The sequence below is a fragment of the Orcinus orca genome, chromosome 13 (genome assembly GCF_937001465.1).
Source record: "Orcinus orca chromosome 13, mOrcOrc1.1, whole genome shotgun sequence".
NCBI lineage: Eukaryota > Metazoa > Chordata > Mammalia > Artiodactyla > Delphinidae > Orcinus > Orcinus orca.
In genome coordinates, this window is record NC_064571.1 from 83,305,026 (window position 1) to 83,329,639 (window position 24,614).

The 24,614-nt window shown below is 48.1% G+C and overlaps 1 protein-coding gene across 3 annotated transcripts in view; it reads right to left on the bottom strand.

Annotated features, from left to right (window-relative positions):
* LPIN1 (lipin 1) overlaps positions 1 to 24,614 on the bottom strand; it is a 123,011-nt gene that overhangs the window by 84,656 nt on the left and 13,741 nt on the right. For all 3 annotated transcript variants that reach the window (XM_049695742.1, XM_049695741.1, XM_049695740.1), the window contains exon 2: positions 6,695 to 6,751. In XM_049695742.1, coding sequence (XP_049551699.1) covers positions 6,695 to 6,751 — 57 coding nt within the window. The remainder of the gene's footprint in view (positions 1 to 6,694; positions 6,752 to 24,614) is intronic.

Below are 24,614 nucleotides of genomic sequence, written 5' to 3' on the forward strand. Positions count from 1 at the left end.
GTGGAGAAAAGGGAACCCTAGGGCTTCCTTGGTGGCTCAGTGGTTAAGAATCTGTCGGCCAAGGCAGGGGACACAGGTTTGAGCCCTGTTCTGGGAAGATCCCACATGGCACGGAGCAACTAAGCCCATGGGCCACAACTACTGAGCCTGCGTTCTAGAGCCCGTGAGCCATAAATACTGAAGCCTGCGTGCATATGCTCTGCAACAAGAGAAGCCGCCGCAATGAGAAGACTGCTCACCGCAACGAAGAGGAGCCCCCGCTCGCCACAGCTAGAGAAAGACAGCGCAGCTATGAAGACCCAGCCCAGCCAAAAATAAATAATAAATACACATAAATAAACATTAAAAAAAAAGAAAAGAAAAGGGAACCCTTCTACACTGTTGGTGGGAATGTAAGTTGGTGCGGCCCCTATGGAAAACAGTCTGGAAGTTCCTCAGAAAGCTAAAAATAGAATTACCATATGATCCAGCAATCCCACTCCTGGGCATAATCCAGACAAAATTATAATTCAAAAGGATACGTGCACCGCTATGTTCATAGCAGCACTATTCACAACAGCCAAGTCATGGAAGCAACCATGGATGTCCATCGACAGATGAATGGATAGAGAAGATGTGGTACAGATATACAATGGAATACTACTCAGCCATGAAAAGGAATGAAATAATACCATTTGCAGCAACATGGATGCAACTAGAAATCATCATACTAAGTGAAGTAAGTCAGAAAGAGAAAGACAAATACCATATGATATTACTTAGATGTGGAATCTAAAATATGACACAAATGAACCTATCTACAAAACAGAAACAGACTCACAGACACAGAGAACAGACTTGTGGTTGCCAAGAGGTGGGGGGTGGGGGGGGGAGGGATGGATTGGGAGTTTGGGATTAGCAGATGCAAGCTAGTATATATAGGATGGATAGACAACAAGGTCCTACTGTAGAGCACAGGGAACTATGTTCAATATCCTGTGATAAATCATAATGGAAAAAATATTAAAAAAAGAATGTCTACATGTATAGAACCAAGTCACTTTGCTGTACAGCAGAGATTGGCACAGCATTGTAAATCAACTATACTTCAATAAAAAGTAAATAAAATTTTAGAAAAAGAAATAACACGGAGCAAGTTATAACCTGGAATACCTGCAGGGGGGCTGCAGCCAAGGGAGGGGCTACCTGCCCAGGAGACCCTCAAACAGGTGCCGGAGCCAGAAGCACACTGTTCCCCGGGTAACCGCCGGCTCCCTGACTGGTTAGAGTGAACCCCAGCCATGGGAGTTTCCAGGCAACCTTCCTACCGCAGGCATACAGTCAACTGCCAATCACCAGACATTTGAGGAAACTCTGCAACATGCAAGAGAGAGAAGGACAGACAGGGGGAAACCTGACTCCAGAAGAAATAAAAATAATGAAGGGAACAGAAGAGAAATTAATAGGAAGAAATTCCCAAATTCAAATCTCAGAGAGATCTGGGAAGTTATTTCATTCAGAAAACAAAAAACAGGAGAATGCTGTGAAAGAGAAAAAGACTGGAGAACAAAAAAGAATCTGTTAAAGGAAGAATCTGATTGCCAAAAAGAATCATAACAAAAGTAGAAGATTAAGTGAACGAAACATACCAATTGTAGACCAAAAAGCTGGGCTATGCGAGATAAGAGAGACAGAGGGGAACTTCATGGGTCTCCAGTCACCACTCTTTTATCTGTTTTCCATTTTCCTTTAGTCTGTTGACATATTTTATCTGCTGATATTCATTAGCTTACAAGTATGTTGTCCACTAGGACAGTACAGACGTGTGCTCCAAGGTCTAAGCAGAATGAATGAGACATGATCCACTGCTGGGCACATCACTGTGCAGCTTCAGGACACAGAGGATTAGTTGAAGACCCTGAAAACTTACAGGTGGAAAATAGTAATAGTAGGTCACCCAGGAAGGAACAAAAGTCAGACTGGCATAGAGGTAACATTGGTTATTAGAAGTCAGTGAAACAATGCATTCAAATTCTGTGAAAAATTAATATCAACCTCAAATGCTAATTCCAACCAAACTATCAAATGTGAAGTCAAGTTAAAAAGGAGATTCAGACAGGCAAGGGCTCGAAAACTTATCTTCTATCTCCCTTTTCTGGGAGGTTACATGAAAACAAAACTCCAGTTTGCTTATTTTTAAAGAGTGAACTAAGAAGAAAACAAGGTCTGGGTAAAGGTGGATGTAGTGAGAGCCTCCCAAGATGACAGCTCTGGCAGAAGACTGAGAGCAAGCAGGAAGAGAGATTTCCTGCAGAGAGAGGTCACAGGAGAAAAAAGGACTCCTGCACAGAGAGCTGAGAGTTTGGAAAAATTAGGGAACGTGATAAAAGTACTAAGTGCAAGGAATAAAAGAAAAGAATTAGAAACTACTGAATGAGAAAAACTTCTTATAGAGGCAGCATGTTGCAGTGCTTAGGAATAAAGTCTCTGGAGCTAGAAGATGTGGGTCTGAATCCTAATCCTGCCATTTATCAGCTGTGTGACCTTGAGCAAGTGGCTCAACCTCTCTGTGCTCATTTTCTCATCTCTCAACTGAAGATAATAAGACCAACTTATAGAACTACTATAAGGAAGTAAATGAGTTAAGCTTGTAATACTCTTAGGAGAGAACCTGTCACTTGGTAAGCACCATATAAAGTTTGTTAAATAAATAAGAAAACCGAAGTGCTATATGAAAATCATGGTCATCCAAATAAGATAAATAGATCCCAATTAAAACAAGTTAATGGGCTTAAAAATAAAGACTGTGATAGTTTCCAAGTGATAGACTAAAGTCAAAGCTTAAGGACATTATGTGTGTGCGTTGTGGGAACGGAGGGCAGGGGAGAAAGGACGGGCAGGGAATGGGAAGCACAAATTTTTCCTGCTAACAAGGAAAAAGAAAGGCAAACATAACTTCCAGGAAAAACACACCTCTCCCCAAGAAAAACTCTATATATAAGAAAGGCAGAGTCTGAATAAAGAACAAACTAAAACAGGATAAGATTATACATAAATGGCAGAGTCTGAAAAAGGAGGATTCATTAGCATATGATGCTCTGTGAGAATCAGCTAGTTTATCAGTAACTCCATAGGATAAGGTGCAAAGAAGAGACGGAAGTAGTTGGCTTTAGTCGTGAGTCAGCATCTCCTAATTGATTTTCTAGAAAATAGGCACGTGAAGCACTTGGATAAAATTTTTCAAAAATTAATTTAAATCTAACCAAAAGCCACTTCCTCTCTGCACAAAATGTGCTCTCCATCCAAGAAGACATTTTAAATCCTGTCCTTTTTCAAACTGAAAGATAAGAAAGAAAAGGAATAAGAAAAATATGGTTCCAAGTAACTGTGCCAGGATAACCCAGAATTCTGAGAATTGATGCTTTTGTTAGAAATGGGGCAATCAAAGCACAGGCTGGCCAAGAGGGAGGCTTCACGTGACTAACTGTACCACGTTCCCTCGCCTGAGTTAGACGGGTTACGCCGTTTGGGTGAACATCTCATTGCTCAACTCTCCCTCCAGAACTCGGGGCCTTTTGCCTTGAATGAACCTCCATGTGTACAGGGATGGGTATGCTGGTGTGTATTTGGGGGGTTTCTGCATCCCACGGCCAGACCAAGATTCTTCAAACTGAGAGCTGGACCTCCAGGAAAGCCTTCCCTCAGACATTCCTCGGGTCCATGAAGGATTCATCACTGGCTTCTCTGTACTAACCAGCCCACATGGAACTCCATCACGGCACATTTCACAGAGCCTTGTCGCTGCGTCATTTCGTATGCCCCTATCTGCTCTACTGGTTGGTGAGCCCTTCAAGCAAAAGACCAGCCACGACACACTCATCAGTGTACCCTCGTGCCTAGAACATTTATTTGCACAATAAGTAGGAGACAGAGACAGGGACAGGGACAGAGAAAGAGACAGACAGGCAAAGACAGAGATTTTGAGTCCTAGTCTCTTGCCCTGTTGTACTTTCCCTTCGTTTGGGTTTTCTCATCACTAAGCATTTTTGGAATTTATGAACCTATCTTCTAAGGATAACAACATAAAAATTACCAAAAGCTGTGACAGTAGAGGTTCTGATTGGAAACCCACCTGTGTGGCCTCGCCCACCTCCCCTGGCCACACACACTCCCTGGGTGATGTTGTCCCCCTTGGAGACTTCAGCAATACCGCTGACCCACAGATCGGTATCTCCAGTCCTGACCTTGCCTCTCAGCTCCAGACCGAACAGCCAGCTACCTTCTGGAAACCTCCATTTGGACTGTCCACCATGCACTTCAGCTCAACCAGGCTGACGATGACCTCCTAAATGGCCTCCCTGCCTCCAGCCCCATCCCATGACTACCCTGGAACAGGGCTGCAGATGTGACATAGCACTGCCTGCTTAAGGCCCCCTCAATGCCAACACCCCCCATTACCATTACTTGTAGGATAAAGTCCAAGGCCTTTAGAAAAGCAAGTGAGGCCCCCCGTCATGAGCACCCTGCTCCCTTCTCCTCCACTGTCACCTCCCACTCTTCCCTTCTTTCAGTCCCACCACCCAGTTCTCACCTCCGTGCCTGGCTAGCTTACACCTCTTTCAAGACTCTGCATAAGATTTACTTCCTTTTAGAGGCATTTTTCTGAATTGCTTCTAAACTTTCTACCCCACCCCTCCAAGCTGAGTTCTAAGCCCTCTTCTCTTCTACACAATGCCTGGTGGTGAACAGCAAGCACTCTGTGGTCACGATCGGACGAACTCCCAACGTACAGCCAAGAAACTAAAGCTCAGAGAAGTTAGGGAACCTGCTCGATGTCACACGTACTCTAAGTGGCAGATGTGACCAGAACTTTGGACTCCACATCCAGGTCCCCTGCTTAGATGGTAAGATTTTCTGTAATTTCGCCCTTGCAGCAGAAACTTCCTATTTCACATCCCCTGTCCATCGCTTCCTGTCTTGTTACCGCATGAGCTCTGTGACGGGCCCAGTACAGGGATGCCTTTCCTAGACCACCTCCCTTGTAACCATGGCCATTGCCCTGCACCTTGGGCCGGAGGCTGGGCCTGGAAACCCGGTGGCCATGGGCTCCAGCCCCCAGGTCTGCAGAAGGGGACTTGGCCACAGAGAATGGCAGCCTCAGACCACCTCGTGATGGCCAGCCTGCCCGCCTACCCACAGGCGGAGCAGCTCACTTACCGGGACCTCCTGCCCTTCCTCTCCTCCATAGAGGACGGCTCCCCTCACTCCAGGCTCAGAGGCCACTAGCTGCCTGCCCTGCTTAAGATTCCTGGCCTCTGATTGGGCCCCGTCTCTGCCAATCCACTGGGAAGTATCAATAGAACTTGCGGTCCTCCCAGCGTCGCCGGGGCCAGGCCTTCCTCGGCAGCCTTCTTCATTCACTCAACTGGAGCCCCTGGATTCATCTGAGGAAGAATCTCTCCCTCTGCCTGGCCCTGCACTCTGACCAGAGTCTCTCTCCACACTGAGCTCTTTGGGAGAGACACCAAGTGATAATTTCATTCTACATCCCCAAGGTTTAGGACAGGCCACAGTCAGGACAAATAAGTCTTCAGGCTTTATCACTTCCTCCCTGGATTATTCCAAAAGCCTTTCCTTGAGCTGTTCCAAGCCTCTTCTCCACAGGAAAGGATCCCAGGCTTAAAATCTATGGGGTAGAGCAAGTTGTATGAACTTGCTGAACTTAGGCAAGGTGAGGGCGAGACGAACATACTGTGAGAAAAGAACCAGGGTGCAGGTGGACCACTGCCAGGGATGCTTCAGCAAATTATCCCCCCAGACTCCAGAGGCTCAGCGAGCCAGATTCACGAGCAGAACCTGGAAGCTGGCGTGGGCGTGGGGGCGGCGTGGTGCTGGCCCTCGGGCTGCTGAACATGGGGTCTAGGGAGACCCTTAAAAGAGCAGAGAGCAAAGCACTAAGTACAGTCACAGAGACAACCTGCAGGGCCCAGCTGAGGCCTGGGGACCAGGCACAGGGCAGTGCCAAAAGGGGCCAATGGGTACAGGAGGAAGAGGCAGAATCTTCAGGAGGGCTTTGAGGGGTTCAGGGGCAGCCGCAAGGGCTCTTATTAAGTAAACGTGACAGTCCGTTAAGGGCAAACGAATGGCATGAACCTGATATGAACATTTTCCTGTTGGCACTAGGGAGCCATTGAATGCTTTTTTGTTTGTTTGTTTGTTTGTTTTTTGCAGTACGCGGGCCTCTCACTGTTGTGGCCTCTCCCGCTGCGGAGCACAGGCTCTGGACGCGCAGGCTCAGCGGCCATGGCTCACGGGCCCAGCCGTTCCGCGGCATGTGGGACCTTCCCGGACCGGGGCACGAACCCGTGTCCCCTGCATCGGCAGGCGGACTCTCAACCACTGCGCCACCAGGGAAGCCCCATTGAATGCTTTTTAATCAGGGAGGTGACAAAATCAGATCTATGCGTGGCAGAGGTTGGCTCGCAGGGAGAAGAGGTTAGAAACTAGCCATAATGTTCTTAGCTTCATCTGGGGCTCATCAAACCTTTAGAAAGGGCGACAGGCCAACTCTGAAAGCTTCAGTCGGATGGCAGAGTCCTGGTTTGGGGACTGCATGTATCCATGGCAATAAACCAGTTTGTCAAAGAGTATTTTCTCTCATCTTGAAATGTCAAAGTATTGATATAATTAGGGCATTCATAGCAACTCTACTCACATTAATGTTTGAAGACCATACATTTCGAATCCATCCAGGGTCTCTCATTATTGGAATCTGGAAAACAAAAACATTAGAAATTACTTAATGGGAATGTTCTGTAATTAGTGGTAGCGATTGCACACCCTTGTGAATACACTAAAAACCACCGAACTGTACACTTTAACACGGTGAATTTTACGGTGTGTGAATTATATCTCAATAAAAAAAAGGAAATGAAGTAAGAAGAAGGATTTGGTGAGGTTTTTTCTGAACACACTCAGAGTGTGAGGTCTTGGTAAGAAACGACACATCGTGAGGTCGTAAATCTCTCTCTCCCACTCCTTTACTTCTCTGTGGTCTCCTCCTTCCCAGAGCACATGGACCTATTGGGGAAACGTCAGGAGATAAGGCAACATGGAAAAATGATGGGATTTGGAGTCCGAAGACATGCTTTCACGTGCTGCCTCTACTGTTTCTTGGCTGTACGACTGCACAGGGCTAGTTTTCTCTGTAAAATGGGCATAACAACAACCCTGGAATGGATGGGTGTGTAGTGAGCACTCACTGAGTCTATTCTGGTGAAAGGGCAAAGCCTCATGCACAGATGAGCTGTTAAGACTGTTGGTATGAAATTATCCAAGCAAGTAGGACCTGCACAGTCTGCTTTTCCAACAGGGGCCCCCATTAGAGCTCCCAGCCTAAGGGATGTGATACGTTTTCATAGTCCTTAAACTATACTTAAGTTATACTCAGAAACACATATGTTCTGGGACTTCCCTGGTGGCGCAGTGGTTAAGACTCTGTGCTTCCAATGCACGGGGCCCGGGTTTGATCCCTGGTCAGGGAACTAGATCCCACATGTGTGCTGCAACTAAGAGTTCACATGCCACAACTAAGGAGCCCACGGGCCACAACTAAGACCCAGCACAACCAAATAAATAAATAAATAAAGTAAAATTTTAAAAAAACATATATGTTCTGAGTGAAACTAAAGCAGCCCAGAATCAACAACCCCTGAAGCCCCTTACTCCTATTTCCCTCATCCTCTCATTCCCTTGCCCATCACCCTACCTGCTATTCATCTACGGCATTTAGCTTTTCCAATCCATATTGTTGATTGGCAGATAATTACTGGTGTTGCTTTACCTGATGGTTCATTTAGTTTCTCGCAGGGGCCAAGTGCTTTGCTAGGTAGTGGGAACAAGGAGATGAGTAAAATAGAAATCCTGTCCTTGAGTCACTCATGATCTAGTGGGGGGCAGGCAGGAAGACATGTAGAAAAGGTTTTCATGGCCAGGACCACCACCAAGACATGCCCAGGGTCGGGTGGGAGCACGGGAGAGAGGCAATAGTTTGCTTGCGGGGAATATAAGGAAGGTTCTGCGCCATCCACAGAAGGTGACATCTGAGCTGCTTCTGAAGGATAAGTGGGGCTCTCTGAGGAGAGAGGAGGAGAAATTCCATTTCAAGCAGAGAAGAGGGTGTGTTCAAAGAAACAAAGGCACCACACATATGTTTGGGGAACAGCCAGGAGCGCCCAGGACTGGAGAATATCCCATCGTGTGCAAGTGATACAGAGCAGGCCCGGGATGGTCTGCAGTCAGGAGACATGGGTAGAGTGGGGTCATTTTAAAAAAAAGTTCCTTTTTTTTAACAAATGTCCTCCTTAAACAAAACCTTTTGCAGAAGCCCGTATGTAAATAGAAGGGGAATGGGGCTTCCCTGGTGGCGCAGTGGTTGAGAGTCCGCCTGCCGATGCAGGGGACACGGGCTTGAGCCCCGGTCCGGGAAGATCCCACATGTCGCGGAGCAACTGGGCCCGTGAGCCACAACTACTGATCCTGCGCGTCTGGAGCCCGTGCTCCGCAACAAGAGAGGCCGCAACAAGAGAGGCCCGCGCACCGCGATGAAGAGTGGCCCCCGCTCGCCACAACTAGAGAAAGCCCTCGCACAGAAACGAAGACCCAGCACAGCCATAAATAAAAATAAATAAATTTAAAAAAAAATAGAAGGGGAATGCTGTGGTCATTTCAGGGAAGAGGCCTGGAGTCCCCAGGCTGGGTGCAGAGCCCTGGCTTCAGAGAACACAGTTTGAGAACGGTGACTGTACACGGTGGGGAGCTGCCGAGGGGCGGGATGGTCAGGCCTGTGTTTTACAGGATCACTCTGACATCTGTGTTTTGGACGCAGAGAAGCAAATTTAAAGGCTTTTTTTTTTTTTCCTTTAGCCGCATAGCTTGTGGGATCTTAGTTCCGGAACCAGGGATTCAACCCCCAAGCCCTCAGCAGTGAAAGCGCGGAGTCCTAACCACTGGACGGCCGTGGAATTCCTTTTTTTTTTTCTTTGAAGGCTATTCTAGCAAAGCGTGGCCAGGGTGTGAAGGAAGGTGGTGACAGTGGGGGGGAAGAAGAAGGGGCGGCTGTGAGCGCTGCCTAGTGGGAGAGGCCCCCGGGCTTAGTGATTGACTCGGATGGTCGGATGGGTGAAGAACAGGGAGAGTTTGAGGATGACTGAGGTTTCTGGCCTGGGTGACTTGGTAGATGATGGTATCATTAAGCATCAACCAATGAGGAAAACTGAAAGGGTAAATTTGGGGAGGACTCTTAGAGTATTCTGGAAGATCTGTAATAAAAAGGATAGATTTTCCTCTAAGACAGAACCCAGGAAAGAAGATAGATGTGAGTTAAGGAATTCTATTCAAGTCCAGATCCTGGTAGGGAGAGCGGGCAAGGCGATTGGTTTCTGCATCTATAAATTGCTTAATATAGTAATTATTTCAGTCCTGGTTTCAACCAATCAGTGCATTTGAAACACTTCTGGAAGTCCAGTTACTACCTCCATTTTAGCTCCTCTAGAGTATTACAGCATTCTGCAAAAAATCATGCCACTTGGGTACAGATGTTCTGAACCACCCAACTCAAATTCCTCATGGGACACAAACATAGTCACATGCCCGCCAGCACTCGCTGGGTACAACAGTTGCACGGATTTTACACTCACGAGGCAGGCTAGGAAGACTGGCAGCAGTTCAAATTCACAATGCTTGGATTTGGTCCCAATTAAAAATCAAGTTTCTAATCAAGTACCAAATATATTTTTTGCTGCCATGGGAGCAATGACTCTGACCCCCCAGAAATTTGCTTTGATTTCAGAGATTAAAAATAAACACAAGAACACCAAAAATGGTGAACCCGTGTATTTCAAGAGTCATTTCTCTCAAAGCTAAGAAGAAAATAATCTCATTCCACCCCACAGCTATTTGTCTGTTGTCATTCAAAATTCTAACGCAGGGCTTCCCTGGTAGCGCAGTGGTTGGGAGTCCACCTGCCGATGCAGGGGACGTGGGTTCGTGCCCTGGTCCGGGAAGATCCCACATGCCGCGGAGCGGCTGGGCCCGTGAGCCGTGGCCGCTGAGCCTGCGCGTCCGGAGCCTGTGCTCCGCGGCGGGAGAGGCCACAACAGCGAGGGGCCCGCGTACCACAAAAAAAAAAAAAAAAAAAAAATTCTAACGCAAAATTTGAAGCCCAACCTTTGGTCCCTGGGCACCAAGCAGTTAGCAACCATGGGGGAAGCCAAAAATGAATTTGGGTTTGAATCCCCTTCTCCCAATAAGAGCTGTATGGCCTTTAGCAAGGAATTTAACCTTCCTAAGCCTCAATCTTCTCATCTGTAAAAGGGAGAGAAAAATAAAATAGTTCTGGAGCTGATGTAAGAAAGAAAAGATACAATACTGTGTAAAACAACAGTGCACAAATTTTAATTGCTAATCCTGGATGATGATAGCACGGAAGTCTCAGTGTCAGGAACAGGTGAGCATCTTCTGAACAGCTGGTTTGCTTTCACCTTATTTATACCATGAAATGTGTAATTGCTCAGGTCTTTCCTGAGACATTGGGGGCCAGAGCCACACTTCTGCTCTACTCCTTATAAATGAGCCGGACTCTATGAAATGCATGTTTGTGTTAGCCTCATTCTTGGCTCTATTTTCTGCCTCTACCTCTTATTTTCTTTTATTCCTCACTTAATTTAGACATATGTAACTGCTATGAACTGAATGTTTGTGTCCCTCCCAAATTCATATTTGAAGCCCTAATCCCCAGTGTGATGGTATGTGGAGGTGGGGTCTCTGAGAGGTAATAAGGTCATAAGGGTGGAGTCCTTGTGATGGAATTAGTGCCTTTAAAAGAAGAGATAGGAGAGAAATGAGTCTCTCTCTGCCATGTAAGGATACATCACGAAGGTGATACATCACCTACAAGCCAGGGGGAGGGCTCCCAGCAGAACTCAACTGTACTTGCACCCACAACTTCTTTAGCCTCCAGAACTATGAGACATAAATTTCTGTTGTTTAAGCCACCCAGTCTGTGGTATTTTTGTTATGACAGCCTCAGCTGATCAAGACAGAAATTCTGTTATGTTTTGAACCATCTTTTGTCCTTTGATAAATACAGTAGTGCACAGATAGATGATAGACAGACAGATATAGAGAAATGAAAAATGGTTGGAGAATGGACCTAGTAAGTGTAGATAGAATAATAGATAGGAGATAGATAGATACTTTCCTCTTGTCTTTTCCTTTATGCTGTGTTGATTTGCTTGTTCACTTGACTATATTAATCATTATGGGGTGTAGGGCAGTTGAAATAGAACCACAAAGACTGGTCCTGGTCAGGGCCTCTGCCACTTATAAGTAGAATAATACTGAACCACTGACTCACCCTCTCTGAGCTTCTGTTTCCTCTTCTAAAGAACCTACGTGACACTACCCACCTCGGGGCTGCTGAAATTAAGTGAGAGATGTACTTGAAAGCTACCAGCCTATGGTAGGTGCTCAATGAAGGTGAATTTGAATCTCGATGGCAGCCTGATGAAGATCAAAGTCCAGGACACAGTCTCCTGTGTTCCTCGTAGGGCCTTTGCCCGTGATTTGCTGGAGGTCACATATATGGGCCTAAATCCAAATTCAAATTCAGGTCTGCGTGACCCCAAAGCTCTTGCTGCCGTTTCACTGATGGAGAAGCGTTTGGACCACAGAATTCCCACCACACAGAAGGAGAATGAGGGAGACTTCAGAGACAAAGTCTTCCAGATCATCAGGCCTTAAGTCCACAGTGATAGGCCAGGCGCGTCCCAGTTTACACATTCTAAGGTTCATTTGTTCATCTGAACTTCTTTTTAAATAAAGAGTAACATTTTCGCATAGAAAGAGTTCCATCCAAGTGAGTTCGTTTTTCCAAGGGAGGAAAGGCAGAGGAAGCCATGGCCTAGATGAACTGAAGCAAGGCTGAGCTGTACAACCAGGGACCTGCTGGCAGTACGGTTTATACAGCCTCCTTTTATGGGAAAATGCATCCAAACGCCAGCTGAGGATTCCAGGAACACCTGGGAACAGCCCAGGGTGCAGTGGGAGGAGCCTTGGTCTGGGGAGGAAGCAATTCAGGATTTAGTCCTGACTGTCTTACTAACTTGGAGGGGGCCTTGGACAAGGTACTTCCCTTCTCTGGGTTTCAGTTTTTCTTCTGTCAAAGGACAGAATTACACTAAGTGCTCTTTATCTCTAAATTTCTATAAGCCTAAATGCACGTGCCCTCCTACATCATGATTCCAATGCCAAGATGCCCCTCTTCTGAGCCCAGCACCCTCTGTCAATACGATCTGAAGTAAGGGATGAGGATAAGGAAGGGTTTGCTCTGGTTGGAAGGAGACGGGGTGAAGAGGAGGACACCACAGGTGGGGCTGGAACTGGACCCAGTCAGACTCTAACCTGGGTCCCCCAGGGTCCCTTCGACTAGTGTAGAAATGGAAAGAGAGTCTGTACTCAAGAGAACTGGATCTAAGCCCTGGTTATAATACTTAATAATGCTTGGCCTTGGGTAGGTCACTTCATGTCTTAGAAATTCAGTTTCTTCAACTACAAAATGAGGTTAATAGCACTTGCTCCATCTTCAAAGCTCTCGAGGGCAGGTTGAGTGCCTCTGACGTCCCATGTCTCTGACCCATTCTCTGAACTCATGGGATTACGTCCGGCCCACCGGGGTAATCCAGGATAATCTCCCTATTTTAAAGTCAGTGATGAGCAATCTGAATTCCATCTGCAACCTTAATTCTTTTTTGCCATGTGATTAACACATTCACGGGTTCTGAGGATCAAGACATGGGCATCTCAGGGGGCACTATTCTGTTGGCACGGCCTCCTCATGGGATCGCCCACATCTCCTTTTGCCACGTTGTAGTTCATCCTCCTTGCTGCAGCCAAGGGCATCTTTCTGATACACGATCTGGTCATTTTTCCTCCATGAGTAAAACCACTCAAATAAATATATAAAATGTATACAATTTTTTAAACCTTTCCTTAACTTGGTGAACAAAGTTTCCACCCACCTGTCCAATCTCATCTCCCACCTGCACCCTTTGATCTCTCTGACCCAGTCACACTGGCCTTTCACCACCTCCTATTCAATTTATTCCATCCAGCCACAGGGCCTTTGCATATGCTATTTCCTCTGCCCAAGACACATTTCAGCTGGTTAGCTGCTACGGATCCCCCAGACCACAGCCAAGTATCACCTCAGAGAAGCGGTCCCTGGCCTCCTTGACAGAGATCACATCATGACTGCAGCCTCCGATAGCACCTTATTGCTCTTTGCTGGCACTAAGCACAGTTGGCAAAGTTACAATTGTTTGCATAACTCTTCAGCTAATGACAGCTTCCTCCATCAGGGACAGTGCCTATTGTTCTCACCATCACACCCCCGGAAGATAGTCAATAAATACTCGTTGAACGGAAGTATAGAAGTGTGACTTTTTCAACATACAGAGGAGGACACTGGAGCTCAGAAAGTCAAGGAACTTGACCAAGGTCACACAGCTAGCAGGCGGGGGTGGGTAAGCTGGGATCTGACCCAGGTGTGACTGACCTCTAAGCCACAGCGTCACTCCATCTGCATTGCAGGCAACCGGTAAAGGAAGGGGACTGCGGATGGCCCGATTTTCGTACTTTTCCTAAGGAAAGATGAAGGTGGTGTCGGTCCCTGCAAGTACTTGAGATATAACTTCCAGGAGAGAACGCTCCCCTGAAAGGAGTGACCCCCCAGTACAGGCTCTTACCCAAGCCTCGTACTTCATGTGCAGCCACTGGAAGGACAATGAAGAGAGGCAGCACCTCCCAGCCCTGCAGGAAGCCTGTGTGTGTGTGTGTGTGTGTGTGTGTGTGTGTGTGAGAATGTGTGTGAGTGTGTGTGAGAGTGTTGTGTGTGAGTGTGTGTGTGTGTGTGTGTGTGTGGCGTTAGATCAGAGATGGCCTCAAATTCTTTGCTGCCTTTGACAGATAAAGTCTAACAGCCCTCCCCTTAAGTCTGAGGAAGCCTAACAGACTTGCTTGCTCGGTGATATGCAGGACAAGTGACATTCTTCAACTCCTGAGGTCATTAGAAACCTTCCAGCGTCCCCTCCGCGTTTTGCAATGCTCTTTAAGGGGAATGCCGGCTGCGACGCAAGAGGTTTGACTACCCTGAGATGTCACGTCTGAGAGGCCCTGCAGGCACTCCTGGCAACAGTCCCGGCTGAGGCCGGCCTACCAGTCACCGCCGCCAAGCCACCAGCCATGTGAGGGAAGCCAGCGTGGTCCATCCAGACCAGCCCGTCTAGCAGTCAGGTTCACTGAGTCATCACATGAGGAGGCGAAACATCACCAGCCAAGTCCTGCCCAAATCCTGACCCACGATATCATGAGATATAATGAGATAGTTGTTGTGTAAGTGCACTAATTTGTGAAGCAGTTTGCTCTGGAGGAATAAGTAGCCAGAACATAGGATGTGTGTTGGGGGAGGGCGTCTGGTTTCTATTTCTCTGTTTGTTTACATGTAAAATTACATCTGCGCATCTGTGATTGTGTCTAGTTTTGCAAGTGTGTCTACGTGTTTACTTGTATCTACACAGCCTGTGCTTCTGTGTGTTTATCTGTGTGTCTTCTTATTTTCTCTGTGTCTGTGTGTGTGTATTTATGGCAAAATGATGAGGACGACTCTCCCCCATGAAATCCAATCCCAGGGCTAACGTGCCTCCTTGCCTATCTTTAAGAAGAACCCACACAGACCATAGGTGTATTCACGTGTGTGTGTGCGTATACAAGGATAAGGTCTGATTAGAAAACAAGGACATAGCCTCTAATTGGTGGGTTCTATTGGGGCATTCGTTCAATACAGGCAACCACTGAGCACCCACTGATTGCCAGGCACTGTGCCAGGATCTGGGAATCCAGAGAGAAGCAAGGCCTGGTACAATGCCCTGGGATGCCGGGAGCCTGGGGACCCAGGGAGGATCAGGCCAAGATGAGAGCCCAGAGTTCTGGGGGCAGTGACCTCGGGCTCCTGGGGCACCTGAAGCCCTGTAAGGTCATCAGTCCAAGCCCATGAGTGGGCAGCTCAGAGCCAAGCCACGCCCCACTCCACCTGACAAGCAGGGCAGCCTTCCCCGAGGATTTCTCGTGGGATGGTAGTAAGTCTTACGCAAAAACCAGTTCTGTGGTGGGGTAGATAATTCTGGAAACACCAGATAAAACAGACAAAGATTTATTTCCTGCATAACTTCTTTCCTTACTACCTCATTGTATGCTGTCAATCTCCTAAAGGGAATATAAAATGTAGGGTTTCCTCAAACCACACAATCTTGAAATCCCTTTTCCACTGAGCAAATGGTGGTCTCTGTGTGTCTGGTAACTCATTCATGGGACATTCTGATGCAGAAGTAACAGGTGTGGTCTCCAACCCTGGGGGTCAGTCATCCACATCTCCCATCTCCACCGTCCCCCCCAGAGAAGGTAAGGTAGTAAGTAGTTTTAAGAAATTCAGGGACTTCCCTGGTGGTGCAGTGGTTAAGAATCCATCTGTCAATGCAGGGGACACGGGTTCGAGACCTGGTCCAGGAAGATCCCGCGTGTCGCGGAGCAACTAAGCCCGTGTGCCACAACTACTGAGCCTGCACTCTAGAGCCCGCGAGCCACAACTACTGAGCCCGTGTGCCACAACTACTGAAGCCCGCGCACCTAGAGCCCGTGCTCCGCAACAAGAGAAGCCACCGCAATGAGAAGCCCACGCACCGCAACAGAGTAGCCCCCCACCACTGCAACTAGAGAAAACCAGCACACAGCAACGAAGACCCAATGCAGCCAAAAATAAATAAATGAAAGAAATAAATTTATAAAAGAAATTCAAGTCTGGGGAATTCCCTGGCAGTCCAGTGGTTAAGACTTCGCCTTCCAATGAAGGGGTTGCAGGTTCCATCCCTGGTCCGGGAGCTAAGATGCCACATGCCTTGCGGCCAAAAACCAAAACGTAAAACGGAAACAGTATTGTAATAAAAATTCAGTAAAGACTTTAAAAAATGGTCCACATCAAAAATCTTAAAAAAAAAAAAAAAAAAAGACAAGTCTGAATGGGGAGGCTAGTGGAAGGAGACACGGGAGGGCTGGGAGGGCTGGGAGGGCTGGGGGGGAGGGAGGGCAGTAAAAATGAATGAAAACAGGAGATGTTTGTGCCATGGGGATGAGGGACAAGACTGAACCAAGGCCAGAGGAAGGGAGGTTGGCCCAAGCCCTCTCTGCTACCATCCTGACACACTCTCCATGCAGGTCTCATCAAAGAGAGAGCCCTGGGCTCTCACTAAGATCTTCTTCTCTAGCCCACGCCAAGTAAGCCAAGGTTTGTCTGTCTCAAGCACCCACATTCCATGGTGTATTAACCATGTCTTTTTATTTTCTGTATTTAATGCTTTAATATCTAGAGCTTTGCTGATCCTGGAGAGACTACCCCTCCCCAAGTAGCCAAGAAGAGAAATTAGTGTCGTTTCTCTGCTACTGAACACCTGGTCTTGTGAGTCAAAAGAAAAGGCAGCAGTATTTACTTCTTTATTTTCTTAAGCGTAAAAACCTCTTATGGGAATTCCCTGGAGTCCAGCAGCTAGGACTCTGCACTCTCACTGCCAAGGGCCCGGCTTCAATCCCTGGTCGGGGAACTAAGATCCCACAAGCCTTGCAGCAGAGTGGCCAAAAAAAAAAAAAAAAAGAAAAAAGAAAAAAAACTCTTACAAGTGACGCAGTTGAAGTCCAGCTTTCCCTGGCTGGTTTCTCCTTCAGATCCCAGGCTTGATGACCTTTAGGGGCCTGCCTTTCATATGCAAAGCAACCAGTCCAGACCCCTTAACTCAACCACCTCTCTGATCAAATGCTCACACTCTGGGCCACTATCCATTTGTCCTAATCACCCCAGGATGAGGGCCCAGACAACCAGGGACAGCTCCACCCCCCAGAGCCTGCTGCAATCATTCACACCAGCCAGTCCGAAGCCTGCTGACCCTGCCTGTCCATTCCTTACCCCCGAAACCACAATAAAGACTCTTGCCCATATGTTCCCCTCTCTCCTTCTACCTCCTGACTGACCCTGGTGCTTCCTCGTGTGACCCTGCATAGAGTGCCTGCTTCCTGTTTCTAGGGATCTGTGAGAATTACAAACTTCTTCCTTCATGGCAGTCATTTCTGTGTCCACATGTCTTACCGCACCAGAAAAAAACAAATCTTGCGTACACTTAAAACACTTGGCTTCCTGGAGCCACAAGCCCAGAAGGTGGAACTCGACAGAAGCAGCCATGATAACATCAAGGTATCGATATACCCAGGGGGATTATACAAAACAGTTAAGAATTTTAGTACAGCCACTGATCAAACCAAACAGACACCCAACCAACCAGAAAGGGCACATCAGCCTTGGATACACCAATTAGTAATTCAAGTAGCTTTTTACAGGGCGACTAAAACATAGATTCTAGAATCTGACCAGCTTGAGCTCAAATCCCAGACCCATCACAAACTATCCGTGTGATCTTGATCTAGTCACTTAACTCTTCTGTGCTTCAACTTTTTCACCTGTAAAATGGGGATAAGACTATATTGTTATGATGAGGATTGAACGTGAATGAATTTAAAACACTTAGCACAGGGGCTTCTCTGGTGGTGCAGTGGTTAAGAATCCACCTGCCAGTGCAGGGGACGTGGGTTCGAGCCCTGGTCCAGGAAGAGCCCACATGCCGCAGAGTTTAAAAGCCCAGCTTTTAAAAACGAGTCCCAGGCAACCAGCAACCTGTTCTCCGTGTCTATGCATTCGGTTTCGTTTCCTTTTAGATGAAATGAATGAAGAGGGTCAAAAGAGACAAACTTCCAGCGATAAAACAAGTCCTGAGGATGCAATGGTGACTACAGTTCACGACGCTGTACTGTATATTTGAAAGCTGCTAAGAGAGTACATCTTAAAAGTTCTCATCACAAGAAAAAAAATGTTTAATTATGTATGGTGTTGGCTGTTAACTAGACTTATTGTGATCATTTCATAATATATACACGCATCAAATCATTATACTGTACACTTGAAACTAATACAATGTTACATGTCAATTATATCTCAATTTTAAAAGATAGCTTTCCCACGCCATCTACCAACTCAGTATTTGTCTGGATTAATAAGCTCATCTTTTAAGATACAGACAGCCTGTGGAGAGAACAAACAGAGCAAACTTTTTACCTACAGTGTCCACAGATTAAATACGCTCAGCAAATTCAGTTGCTCTGAGGAAAAGGAGTTTATGATGGAAGGGTGGGAATGGTACAGAGTAAGCGGGTAAGGCATGTTTGGGGAAAAAAAAACAATCGGGCCCTGATCCATCAGTTCAAAAGTTGGTGGGTTTCTATGTATAAACAACCACCAAGAAGATGAAGAAATTGCTTCCCCTGAAGACATCAGGTTCACGCAATACTGTTCTTGCATTTCTCAGAAGAGGCAGTTGAGGAGAGAGCCAGTTACAGCAGCCCTGATTCCGGGGAGGACTCTTACATAAAGAACTCGGAGAAAGCCTCCTGACTTTGCGTACATCCAGCTCCTTCTGCGAAAGCATCTGGTCTCCTAGGACAGCTGCGGTGAAGCTGGCCCCCCGCCAGGCTGGAGAGTGGGCAAGGGGCAAGGGAGGCGACAGCAGGAGAATCAGGACATGACAGGACACGATGTGCCCCTACGTGGCCAGCCTTACCCCAGAGCACCATGGGTTGAGCTGACCCAGATGACAGACACCCACATCCCTGTGAAATTGGGACCTGCGGGGAGGGGCACTGGAGGGAAAGATTGTCTGTTGCTCTGGAGAAACTGACAACGCAGTCAGCGTTGGACACGGTGACATTCTTTGGCCATCCGGCTGCCTATGCCCCACTCAGGACTGCAGGCAAAGCCTGGCGTTTCCAGGTTGGGAAGTCACCGAAAGCTGAGGGAAGCATGACAACCCTCCGTGGCCTGGGGACATGGGGAGGAGGGGCATGTAAATGGGGCGGGACCCAGGAGGGGCTTGGTACCAGGCTCTGCCAGGTGCCCACAGCCAAGAGGCTAATCAGGTGGGAGTCAGGTATTCAGCCGTCGACGGCCATCCAAGAGCTCCTCCCTTCAGCCCGCCTGTGAGGGGGGCCTTTCCCTGTCCCCGGGCCGAGCACCGTCACTACCAACGACAGGCAAGAAAGGAACCAGCAGGTCACCAAGGTTCTGCAAATGCAAGCTTCCCAGGGAAGGGGGGCAGGCTGAATCCCTCAGTCTTGATGCACAGACTCCTCGGGCTGGCCGGGCTTTCAGGCTGAAGCAGGGAGAAGTAGGAACCAAAGCCTGGTGTGGTCCAGAGTGGCTGGAGGGGCCCCTTCCTGACCCTCAACCCTGGCAGCGGCCACAGGCCCCCAGGAGCTGCTGCTGCTCTAGCCTGGAGGGCAGTCAGAGCTCAGGGCTGCCACAAACACAGGAGCTGGGCGAGGCTTCTGGAACGTGCAGGAGCCTGGCCTTGGGGCACACAGGGGGCCTCGGGTTTGGGGACTGCCTGTTTGAATGACGGCTTCACTTAGAAACAAAGAGGGAATAAGCCAGAGCTCCACAGAAATGGGTGCAACCTTCTCGGGACTCGAGCTAGGGAAACACTCGAGCTAGGACGCAGCTCTGTTCTTGGGAACAAACACCTTTCTCTGGGCCAGAGGCTGGGTACCCAGAGACAGGGTGGAGGTCCCTGTTCTGAGGGGTCCCAGGTCCCCACCACCAACGCCTGCTAACCTGAGAACCAGGTAAAAGAGAGCATGATGACGGGGCAGGAACACAGGGAGAGTCACAGGGGAGTGACAGCCGAGCTCAGCTGTGAAGGTGGATGGGGGTCTCAAGGCCAAAAGGGGGAAAGAATCCCCGCAGTGGGGAAAGGGGCACAAGGGCGTCACAGCTCAGAGCAGCAGCCCCTGGTGGCCTGTGGCTTGATGCGGGGCCGGGAAGAGGCGCCCTGGGCCCCGGCCGAGCTGGCCGCGCTGCTGCGGATGAAGCTGCTTTGCGCCCGCCTCTCCTGCTCTGGCTGGAAGGCCCGCAGCCTGCCCCAGCCTGTGCATCAGGCCTTAGGGACTCAGCAGGCTGCCCCGCACCAGGGACGGATTGCAGCCCCTCTTAACACATCACCAACCTGCCCATCTCCCCCGCTGATCCACCCAGTCAACCATGAAATACGCTCTCCCTTTGTTTTGCCTGTTTATTGCCCACCAAAGCTCCTCTCTTCACCTGATTCCCCTGCTGGCTGCTGCCCGTTTCCGCTTCCCTTTCCAGCAAATGCCTCTGAAGAGTCGTTCGTGCTTGTGTTCTTCAGGTGCATCTTCTTGTTCTCTCCTAAACCCGTGTCAGGGGCTCCCCGCCTCCCCCACTCTGTCACCAGAACTGTCCTCGTCAGGGTCACCAGTGGCATCCGGGTTGCTAAATCCCATCAACATTCTCAGTCCTTAATCATGTTTTTGATCCATCAGCAATGTTTGAGGGCTTCCCTGGTGGCGCAGTGGTTAAGAATCCGCCTGCCAGTGCAGGGGACACGGGTTCGAGCCCTGGTCCAGGAAGATCCCACATGCCGCGGAGCAACTGAGCCTGTGCGCCACAACTACTGAGCCTGAGCTCTAGAGCCCGCAAGCCACAACTACTGAGCCCGTGAGCCACAACTACTGAAGCCCGCGCGCCTAGAGCCCGTGCTCCGCAACAAGAGAAGCCACCGCAATGAGAAGCCCGCACGCAGCAATGAAGATCCAACGCAGCCAAAACTAAATTAATTAATTAAAACAAAAAAAAAAACCCAACGTTTGACACAATTTCTCACTCCCCCTTCCTTGAAACACTTCCTTCTCTGACCTCCAGGACACCAAAGGCCCTTGTCTTTTCTTCCTGCTCCAATGTTAGCTCTAGGTTTCCTGCAGGTCTCTCCTCCGCCCTCCAGGGACCACCTTGTCCCTCTTCTCGAGCTGACTGACTCTCTTGGTGACCTCATCGAGTCTCAGGGCTATAAATACCTACAGAAGGCTCGTGACTCCTGAATGTGTATCTCCAGCTCCAATTTCTCTCCAAAGTCCAGAATCATATACTCAGCTGCCTACTCGTTATCTCCAATGGTGAAATCTAGCAGAATTCTCCAACTCAGCACATGCAGACCTCCACTGACCCCCATCCCGCTCTGCCTGTAGGTTCGCCCCCATCTTGGGTGATGACAGCTATAGACTTTCAGGGGCTTGGGCAGCCTTCTCTGCTTCTCTCGCACCCATATCCAGTTCACCAGGAAATCCCGATGGCTCTGCCTTTGGGATGTGTCCAGGATCTGGTCACTTCTCACCCCCTTCACTGCTCTCACCTTAGTTGGAACCCCCTTATCTGTCTTCTCAGTGGCCTCCTAGCTGGATTTCCTGCTTCTCTGATCCTACAAACTACTTTCCACACTGCAGGCCCAGACGTCAGAAGACATCACTGCTGTGCTCAACTCAGACCCGGCAATGGCCAAAATAAAAGCCAAAGTCCTCATAACATCCTGGAAAACCCTAAAAGCTCCCCCATCCACTCCAGCCCCACCCCAACCCTGACCATCTCCTGATGCCCCACCCCCCTTGCACTCCATTTCAGCCTCTTCCTGGTCCCCAAAGGTTCCACCACAGGGTCCTTGCGCTAGTTATTCTCTCCACCAGGAACACGTTTTCCCCCAAATCAAATGACCAACTCCCTCATCTCCTTCAAGTCTTTGCTGAGACATCACGTTCTCCACAAGCCACGTTTGACCACAGTCTGCCTTTCCACCTCAGAATCTCTGATCCTTGTACTGTTTCATTTCTTTCCATCGCACTTTTAACCTCTAGTGCATTAGATAATTTACATATTTAGTATACTTACTGTTCATGGATTGCCCAGATGTGAACTCCATGAGAGCGAGGCTTTATTTTTTAGTTGTTTTGTTTGGGTTTTGGTCAGATATGTTCACTGATGCGTCCCAAGTTTCTAGCACGGTTCTTGGCATATAATAGGCTCTCAATAATTATTCTTGAGTGATGGAATTGAATTAATTATAGTCTCATGACTGCCTTGAACCTTGGTTTTAAGATGTTTATTTGATGGGCAGCAAAATCAAACAAATAAACCATATGATGTCACAGATGATGGGCTGTCATGGAGATTCACAGATGGTGAGAACATGATTGGAGAGTGGTACATAGAGCACTTCAACTGTAATAATCTTTTTTTATTTTTTAAAGGAGTAGTAGGGATACAGATGTTCATTATATTATTCTCCATAACTTTTATATCTATGAAAGATTTCATATATTTTTTTAAACAACAGATATTCAGCAAGTTAGCCGTAACTACTATGGGCTCAGTCCTATGCTAGGTATTGGGCTGGGGAGTAGGTGGGGAGCACGAAGAATGCTGGTCCTACCCCCCAAGACCTTGACACGTACAGTGAGACAACACAGTAACTTCCAGAACATACGAGGAAGACAGTCCAGGATTCATGGGCAGACGAGTGGTACTGACAATAGCACAGAAGTTCAGAGGGCCCAGGGCCCAGACCTTCACAAAGACGGGAAGTTGAGGTCAGCTCTGATGAGCCGTGGGAAGGAGAAAGGCTTCATGGAGAACAGGAGCTGTAGCAGTGCACTCTCGCAGGAAGCTCATGTGACAATAACAGAGCATCTGACCCTAGAAACATCTGTCAACCTCACCATAACTTTTGCATCCGTTCGCAGGGTCGCTTGTTCTATACAACCCACAAAGTCTTTTCTGTTTTGAGGATTCTATAATCCTGTGTGCCAAAATGACCAATTCACTCAATGCTAGGCACTGAGCGGACAGAAATTTTTTAAAGGTATAGCTCTTGCCTCAAAGACTTCACAGTCTAATATGGGAGTCCGACATCAGTTCCCTTAACAACCTTTAGAAGAAGATACAATGAAGATGAGGAAACTGAGGCTCAGAGAGACACCAAGGACAAAATACAAACCCGGCCTCCAGGAGCTCCCATTGCAGGGCTGGGTGCCCAGGTAAGCAAGAAGCCATTCTCGGTGACCTCTCACACTCTGATACGCCTCTGAGCCAGCCCGAGGGCTCTAGTTATGAAGGCAGTTTACGATCCTGCCGGCCTGGGGTGGAGTCTGCGAGTCTGCACTTCTGATTAGCGCTCAGGTGATGCAGATGCTGCCGCTGGTCTGAGGACCAACACAGGGCTCTCAGACTGCTGACCGGACCATTCAGCAGAGCGCCTGGACCACATTTAGATCAGCCTAGAATCTCTAGATCAGTGCTTCCCAAACCTGTCAGCACATCATAGTCACGTGGGCAACTTGTTAATGCCAGCAATTTGATTCCATAGGGATGGCATTTAGGATTCTGTAGTCTTTAAACACACACACACACACACACACACAAGTTGCTCAGGGATTCTGGTGCATAGTCTTTTCCAAAAACGACTGTCCCAACTCACCTTCCCAAGACCCCAAGGACCAGCTCTCCCTGGCTCTTCAATGTCTCTGACTCTCTAGCTCCACCTGCTGGATCCATGCTGTCTGTCACAATGACCTCAAAGCTTCCTTCCATTCACAGCTGGACTCGAGCCGGAGAAAGCCTGGGGGTATGATCTGTATAAGGAAGCCTGGCCCGCGACCCAAAAGAAGATGTCTCCCCCACTTTAGCTGGTCTCGATGCCTTCAATCTCTCAGGCTGCAATATAATCCCAAGGTCTCAGGGCCAGGATCCTACTTACCTCTGTATCGTGGGGCTTACCCAAGGGTACAGAAGATGGACCTAGTAAGTGGCAGTAAAATTTAAATGAAAACTTTGAACTAAATACTGCCCTTTCTTCTATTTTTATCAAAGGAAAACATCTGGAGAAGAGCAATTTAAATGAGTTTCCTCCTGTGGTTTTCCTCTGGGACACAAAGTGGACAACACCAGAGCCCTGGGTGTCTCGGAGGAAAGGAGAGGAGGGGATATGGGAGAAGGAAAGGGGGTGAGGGCCTGTGCAGGGCACTGGCTGTTTGCTAAGCACTTTACAAACACTACGACTTGGGATCTAAAGCTGCTTGCTCAGCAGAATCAACTGGAAAATTCACTAACAGTCCTTCTTCCAGGCCCACTCTAACCCGCTGAATCGAAATCTCTAGCGGGAGAACCCAGAACCTTCTCAAAGGTCATTCTGGTATTTAGGAAGCATGTATTACGTCGTTTAACCCTCACAGCAACCCATTTTACAGATGAAGCCACTCTAGCGCAGAGGGACGTTCTGAACTCTCACGGTCAGTAAACGTCAGAGCAAAGCAAGAAGGAAGTGGGACCAACCTTTCTGGCGGCATTTTCACAGGAAGCGGAAACATTCAAAATCCTGGCAGGAGTAATAGGCTATGACTTTTTACTTTGAATATGCCGGTGTTTCCTTAGGATACATAGTGAGTCAATGTTCCCAGCAAAGGCATGTTCACCATGTAGACTTTACCCTGCATGCCCCCAAGTGACTCATTCTTAGTGTTAAAAAGCCAGGGGCGTGGACAGCCTGGCAGCCACCAGAATCCACAAAAAATAAGCCTGGCAAAGAAAA